General features: G+C 38.0%; 1 protein-coding gene across 1 annotated transcript; it reads right to left on the bottom strand.

The window, feature by feature from the left end:
• Positions 1-2997: 2997 nt before the first annotated feature.
• LOC103995556 (BAG family molecular chaperone regulator 2) lies at positions 2998-5186 on the bottom strand. The gene is made up of 5 exons (XM_065091451.1): positions 5173-5186; positions 4462-4694; positions 4122-4378; positions 3889-4035; positions 2998-3818 (listed from the first exon to the last, which is right to left on the bottom strand). Exons 1-5 carry the CDS (start codon positions 5184-5186, stop codon positions 3522-3524), a joined length of 948 nt encoding a protein of 315 aa, XP_064947523.1. The 3' UTR covers positions 2998-3521.
• Between the last annotated feature and the right edge of the window lie 3122 nt (positions 5187-8308).

Here is an 8308-nt window from a genome sequence, read left to right as displayed (position 1 = left end):
TTATAAAAAATATTTTTTTTAATATTCTCTTAATCTCTTTATCATCAATAACTATTTTTTATCTTCATTTTTAATATATCTCATATTATCTAAATCCTTAGAGTTTTATTTATTAGCTTTAGCAAATTGATACATATCTTTTCATCATCTTTAGTACATAATTTATTATAAAAATTATCATAAGTTTTACATCTAATTATATTAACCATTTTAAATATCTTTTTTAGATTATTTATATTTTTTAAAGTTTTTTCTTATTTTTACCAATTTTAAAACATGATTTTTTTTAGTAAAAAATATTTTTTAACTTTTTCGAACTACTATCAACTCTCTCTCTCTCTCTCTCTCTCTCTCTCACACACACATTTATATCTCTACCTTTTTATTCATTAAGAATATTTTTTGTTAAACTCCTAATTTTATTAATTATCATATTTCAAATAATATTAATATTATATATCTATTCCGAATAGAGAAACCGAACGTCGTATAAGAGTCAAAGTACATTATATGGTTCCCTCCCTCTAAAGAGGTAAAACCATGAGCGAACGATCGATAAATAATTATTCAAAAATTATTATTATAAATAATCATAGTAAATTAATATCGATTCTTGTTATATATATATATATATATATATATATATATATATATATATATATATATATATATATATATATATATATATATATTAGTCTAAAAACTCAAACAAATATAATAATTAATTTGCTGTGGTCCAATAAAATAAAATAAACGATTGAGGGATGTGGGACGCAGACGGCACATGTGTAACATGAGCAAAAGTTCTTTCATCTACCTCGGCAATTGCTTGTCGTTGTCGATCTAACTTTAAACCTCACTTACATTCTCTTTTTTTTTTTCTTCTTCTTTTTCCCCCCACATAGGAAGAACAAGTTTTGTGCACGTCTAACATCAAGCAACACAAGAATTCTATAAGAATTAGATGAATAAACTCCAATTTTATGGGCCTCATCAAAGGGTTTTCCATTTCGTCTTCAAGATTATGAAATAGCGTAACCTATCAAATATGTTTCACTTAATTTATTTTCTTTTTGGGGCATTGATTTTGTTGTTCTCCACTATAACGCATAATGTGAGGTTTTTTTTTCATTTAATATAGTTGGAAAATTTTATTTTGACAAATTGGAAGTCATGCTTTTACGATATCACATTCTAATATCTGAAACATTTTTTTTTCAATTAACATTACACAAATATATTCTTACGAAGAATAAAATAAAAATAAATTAAGATAATAATAATAATAGGAATAAACAAATATATTTGATTAAAAAATCAAATTTTTTTCGAGAGTTTTGAGCCGATCGAAAGGTATATTTAATTTTTCGAATCGATTCAAAATTTTTACATGAATCAAACATCTTTGAAATAATAACTCGATTTGATAAATACCAAACTCTAAAAATATTATGACGTTAGAAAATGATAGGAACTCTCATCCACACCACAAAAACACAAATCTTGTTAATTATTTTGAGTAAAATAAAACACAGAGTGTGAATTATAAAAATCATAAAAGCCAAGCGAGTGAAGTGTATTACGCAATTATATCATCATCACCTTTCAATAAAGACACAAATTTTATGCGGAGAATCCACGAAAGTACATTGCCTTAATATGATCTCGAACTTCACACCTTTTTTTTTTTTCTCCCTCAGTTTCTCATGCTATCCAAGTAATCATCATGCAAAATGTGTCATGTGTGTTTCTTACACTTTTTTCTCTCTCGTTTCTCATGTTGTCCAAGCGATCGTCATGCCAAATGTTTCTTGCCGTTATCAAACGTAAGAGAACAAAGCGAGCAAGCTTCAATATATATATATATATATATATATATATATATATATATATATATATATATATATATATATATATATATATATATATATATATATATATATATATATATATATATATATATATATGTCGGTAAAATAATTACATAACATAATGTAGCCAAACAAAAAGATCAATGACTAAATGGAATCAGAAGATGCTGACACATAATTCTACCAAGTAAAAGTTTATAATTTATTTTTGTTGAGACATTCCAATTGCTTAAAATGATAGGTTTCGAAGCTCAAATCCATAACTAAATGTTATACATGTCATTTTGAATAATGATATCGAAAGCTCGAGTCTAAAGTTTCGAATTCAGAGTTCCAACTCATGATTCAATTTTTTTTAGTTTTAGAATTCAAATACAATAATAATAATTATTATTTTGGAAAAAGCATGTCAGGTCAAGTCCCACCAAAAACGCATGATCATATAAAACAACCATAAAGCTATGTTTCTTTGTACAAAGACATCCAAATCTTCCACCATGTTTATGGATCACGCTAGTTAGAGTTAAACAAACAAGACAGAGAACGGTCAACTGCAATCTCACATGCATCGCCTTGTCATCTACTTCTTCTTCTCTCTCTCTCTCTCTCTTACTCTGTCTTGTCCAAATACTTTTGATCTAAGTGGATATGCTTTGTCACGTTCGATTAATCAAATATAGAGCTAATGAGTAATAATAATAATAATTAGAAGTAGTACGGCATATAATATAATATATCAATGGCCTACATGATTTTGGACCTTCCGTATGCCCACCACGTGGAATGTCCGCCGGAGATATCCCAAACAGTTCAATTAATTTGATATCCAACGCGTAAAACGAGCCACAGATCAGCGAACTACGACTTCCCATCGGTTGGGTCTCGTGGATCCCAAGACGGCGACCAATGGAAATGCTTGCTGTCCTGTTCGATGGCTCGACCAAGACAAGCGAGCAGGAATCTCTAATGTGCTGTTTGACCATGCATCTGAAACTTAATGCGTAGAACACGGCACCTTCGTAAGAGTTGACTTTCCTCCTCTGGAAGACCATATTTTTTTGGGTATAGTGCGCTCAATTGGGCCAAAAATGAGGCCCAATTACCGGCTTGATTTTACAGAACTCATGCGACGATATTCGTGCGTCGGGGCTGATTACCGAGTCGTGATGAAAGCAGTATAGCTTCTGCATGTTTACGGTGGCAGCTCATTCATTGATGTCACCGGACATGGCGCTGACATTACTGCGGCAGTACGGATGAGCGTAATCTTGTGGACAATCTACCAAATGTGGGCTCGCCAAGTTTCCATTGGAGTCCAGCGACCTCCTCTTGCAATTTAATGGCTTTAAGTTATTAGGTGAGCATTTCAATGGAGAAAAATGGAAGTATGCATCACCTGCATTTGGTTGGAATCATCAAAGAATCGCTGGTTAGTCAAGAACGCTTAAGCAGCCCGAGCCACTGGTAATGGACTCATTTAGGCCTTGCGAGTCCATTTATTCCACGTGAATCTGAATTGATCCCCCTCTAAGCAGGAGATATGCACACGATGAATAGTAGTAGAGCAGAAGGAAGTGTTGTTCGAGAGGATCTGACCAGAATTGGGAACAACAGAATGCAAGATTTTGCCGATGGCAATGCATCGGATGCTCAGAATAGCTCCCAGTCGAAGCTTGCATGAGGAGCGGACGAGGCTGCTGTGGTGGTGGCTGAGGTGGATTGCGCGAAAAGGGATTCGAATGTTTCCCAATTCTTTGTCACCACCACCGGCTGCTGTTGGAATCGCGGATGTGTTTGCTGCAAGTCCGTCTTTTGATGCATTTGTTCTTGATGCTGAGGCTGAATCCGATGATGTTGCTGCTTGCTTGATTGGCCGTTTGCTCTCGGCGACGAGTTCTTGATCTTGATCGCATCCAATGTTTCGACGTACTTCTGCACTCTCTTCATCTGTTCTTGGCAAAGAATCAATCAGCAAGCAATTGAAGAGGCATTTGAGCTCGGGAGGAGTTGATTTCACCTGCATTCTCCTCTGCAGCTTCGCGTCCCCGTCGGCGACAACGGCGTCCAACTTGATCAGCTCATTCATTAAAGAGTCGATGAGATCGGTGACATCATTCTCCGCCACCCTCCCGCCTCTGTTGACGATCGCCTCCAACGCCGACGCCTGATTCGATCAATGGTCGCTCAGAGATTACTCTTGAGATCAGGCATGGGAAGGGAGGTCAATGGTGTTGACCGGGAGATATTTACCTTGGAGGCGAGCCGATCGACTTCGAGGGTGACGGTGGATACGGACCTGGCGGCCTTCTCCATCATGTCGGACTTGCGCATCTCGAGTAGGCGCTTGGCCTGCGCCACGGGGTCTTCCACTAACACGACCTTGGACTTGTCCTTCACGCCGGCGGTGTCGAGGAACTCATTCGACTCCCTCGCCTTGTCTCTATACACCAGCTTCATGTCCAACGGGTGCAATCCCGTTCTGGCCGACAGCGCCTTCTTCAGCTCCCCTGCGAGTCGTACAAGCAATTCATCGAGCACCTTTGGGTGGAACAAACAAAAGAAGGCCGGGAGATCGGTTGGGAGTTCTCACCGAAGGTGGCCTGGGAGCTGATGCGGATCTCGTGGTTCCCGGCGCCGTGCTTGACCTTGACGCAGACGGTGGGGACCGGAGCGGCCGAGGGGTCGGCCTCAGGGGCGCGCTTCTGAACGAGCAACCCGCCCGGCCTGACCTCCCACTCCTTCATGGGGCCGAACTCCGCCGCCGCGCTGCTGCTGCTGCTGCAGTTGCAGCCTCGGAGGCCTCCGACGGCCGCCCTTTGACCGCTACGTGACTACTTTCTGTCGCCATCGCGAAAGAGGAACGCTTACTCCTTATATCTTCTTCCATTTTTCCTTCTTCGTATATTCGTTACTTGGTGGAAACGCTACAGGAACTATCCGGATGCGGCAATTATGACGTGACGATTGTGTCCTGACACCGTTGGCTCTGTGCCCCCGCGTATTTACTCGTCACGTGACTGGAACAGAAGCGACCAACCTGGGGGGACCCGCACGTTGTCTCCGGCAGGGAAATTAGTCTGGGTCAGTTGTACATGGTAAGTATCGGTCGCCTGACTCATATCGGCCAGTATCATATATATATATATATATATAGCCTGTCGGGCGAGACGAGGTTAAGGGGTCCCACAGCCACCGACGGTCCTTGAGCTCGTACGGGCCACGTGGCGGTTCGGAGAGCCGTCGATCGCCGTCGACGCGATTGCGGAGGCGACGGCGGAACCCACGGCGTCATGTCACATACCAGGCGGGGCCCATCGAGCGATGTCGTAGGCCATCGAGAAATAGTTGGCCACGCAGGCACGATTAGTGCGACTACTATTTATCGCGTACATGATGTGAAATAACAGCTGCGGGAACAGCGACAGTCAGATTCTTTCACCTCTTCTCCCAGTACAGTCGAAGGAGAAAACTCTTGCGGGTTTGATGATGTAACCGGAGCAGGATAATTGAGATGGGAAGAATGGTGCCGACAAAATAGACGCTCTGGTAAGCTGCGAGGGTCTCTTACAGGCCCAGAACCTTCAAAACAAGGAAAGCATCAAATCAAGACTCTGCTACGAGTTTAAGAAACCTATTCCACACATAAAACTCTGCCCCAAAATTAAGAAAACTATTCCGCACATATCAAGATCTGTGGTGTCTATTTTACCATAACTTATACATATTAGTTCCATATCGAAATAAATAATATTAAAATTAACTTATAATGATCTAATAAATATATTATTATTAACTTCACTAAATATTTTAATCAGTAAATTAGGTTAAATGAAATTAATGGATCAATTAATTTATCAAGCTTGCGTCGCTATCAAAACCAACCTAGTATTTAAACATCATGAAAAAGAAAAAACAGAAGTTAGAAAACCTGAGCCTCACATACACTATGTTATGATTCTATCTAGAGCTATGGTGAGCACAAGAATAACAAACTCTTACTAAGAAAAATTATAGTATTGAAGACTAAAATTAATTTATAAGAATATGACAACTTCAGTTTAAATATTTTGACCAATAATTTATATCAAACGAAATTGATAAACTAATTAACCCATCAAGTCCGAAGAAATGAATCAATAAATCATAATAGATTACTTTAAAAATACTCCTGTGCACAAAAATTGAGAAGCCATTCAATAACTATCCATAAAACCTACTCTTCGGGTTGACAGCTTGGTGCCATCTATATATTACTGTTCAACAGAAACGAGGAAAAGAAAATAGCAAGCAGTTGGCTCTTTTGATGGAGAATTATCTCGTGAACCTGCAATCATCAATGCTGATTGAGCAAAGAATATAATATAGCCAGGGTGCAGGCATAAAGAGAAATTATTAGTACTGAGAGGAATTATGTGCATAAGCCATAAACCTTTTCTGCCACAGTAGTCCTCCAGATTAGATTGATAAAGTTAATTTTTAAGTTTCTCCCAGAAAAAGAAAACGAAAAGCTTAATTAGATCATCTGCAGTCCTATGTACTTTTTATACTGACATAAAAAAAGTAGCTCTTTATTGAACTAAAAACAAAAACTCATGGATCTATATGCAGAAAGATACCACAATAACTGCCTACCTGGGCTTTGATGGATTTATAGGTTATGTTGCAATATACAAGTAAAGTTCAAGATATCATAGACAAATATCTTAAAATTATTAGAAGTTGGCCCCAAAAATGCACCTTGTAAACCATGGAGGAAACACTAAAAATCCTTATTAGGATAATACTTGCTTGCAACCTTACCTAGAAATCAAGGATAAAACTTGCATTCCAAAACCTGGTATAATTGCCAGATGAAACACCTCATTACAACATTCATACTAGTACCAACAAAGGCTCATTTATAACTTACATGCCAAACAGCGCTGTCGGTCTGCGAAGCCGGCAACTGAAAGAATCCAGGTTTCTTCCCTTTCTCAACGAGTTTTTCATCTACATCTGGAACGACATGGCCTCTCGGATTACATGGTCTGCCTCACAAACCATCTTACTTTCCCGGCAGATTAATCAGTACAAACTTGTGAAACTAGAAGAAGAGTGTGGCAAAATAAGTATCAGTAATATCAGTTAAAATTTATCATTTCAAGCATTATGTAATAGTAAAAAATTGGCATCCATATATTAGATTACAACTAAACTAGTACTCAACATGACCACCTAATTAAAGAAAATTCAAGTAAAAATTCAGCCAAATAATTGAGTTTCTATTACATTGAATTTTTTCAATGTAATTGAGTTGATAGATGCATTCAAGTTGTTGCACATGTGCTTAAGAATTCACCTGCTTCAGTACTTCAAAAGATGAGAAGTGGTTGTAATGGCAAATGCCAAACTCTCCTATCTCTACTACATTGCATTTAGACATTCACATCGGCAAAGCATTTACATAAACAAATACATGCATGCATTAAGAGAAGGCTAAATGGGTCCATATGCACATTTCATGTCAACCTACACTCAAAAAGGCTCTCACGCCAGGGCAGCCAAATACAGCATGATTTATAAAAGCAACCACCCTAAAAAGAAAAAAAAAAGACCAGAACCAGACCAACATAGACATGTGCCTGTATAGAGGCAAATGTCTAGCTTCCTGGACCTGAATCTAACTAGTAGCCACATGATACAAAAACAAATCCATCTAAAAGGAAAGTTCAAAAAAATCCTTACAGTGTCGTAGCCAAGTGCTGCCTTGTATGTTCCATACAAGAGGCTGTTAAACTGCACTAGAAGCAAACTCTACAAACAATATCAACATTTTTTGCACGGTCCCATAGTGGGTTTAGAGGAGAGGAATCTGACCAGCCACTAAAACCCAAACCAGATATGATAATAGAAGCTTCTGAGATTGACCAGATAAAGTAGTACTTCCTACGGGCAGTAAATCCAGACATGTGTCGATTAAACATCAGCCTTTGCCAGAAACCACATTCCTAGAATATCAGCTCATCGAACCAAGAAAGTGGGAAATGTGGTACCGATTACAGCTTGAACGAAGAGGTGATGGCAATGGTCTATTAATGGAAGGAGCACGAATCTGCATGAAGTTCAAAAATTGTTAACCCAAGAACATCTAGCCTACAAAAATGGATGTGAAGGAAAATAACATGCTGAACATAATCCTTTAATTCATATACGGGCCCTGCAAAGTGACGAACTAATCATTTTTTTTTTATATCTGTGAATTTTGGAGACTATTATCCAATTCCCGTGTATAAAAATAATTAAGTAATGCAAGAATCGTATTAGCATAAGAAATCAGCGACTTGGTAAGCCCAGCATAGCAAATGGATTTTTGACACCAAAGTAGAAAGATATAGCTGCATTTAAAGATTTACTCTTAATGCTGACAACAAATTAGGAATTTATTGACGCTACACAAT

Source organism: Musa acuminata, chromosome BXJ2-1 (genome assembly GCF_036884655.1).
Source record: "Musa acuminata AAA Group cultivar baxijiao chromosome BXJ2-1, Cavendish_Baxijiao_AAA, whole genome shotgun sequence".
Classification (NCBI taxonomy): domain Eukaryota; kingdom Viridiplantae; phylum Streptophyta; class Magnoliopsida; order Zingiberales; family Musaceae; genus Musa; species Musa acuminata.
The sequence above is the reverse complement of the archived record's forward strand: the minus strand, read 5'-3'. Positions and strand labels throughout refer to the sequence as shown.

What these genes read in the sequence shown, in the direction of transcription:
- LOC103995556 (XM_065091451.1), bottom strand. An exon ending in CAGCTCCCAGGCCACCTTCG is followed by an intron (nt 4,379 to 4,461) that starts GTGAGAACTCCC and finishes TACGACTCGCAG; the next exon opens with GGGAGCTGAAGAAGGCGCTG. An exon ending in TCGATCGGCTCGCCTCCAAG is followed by an intron (nt 4,036 to 4,121) that starts GTAAATATCTCC and finishes TGATCGAATCAG; the next exon opens with GCGTCGGCGTTGGAGGCGAT.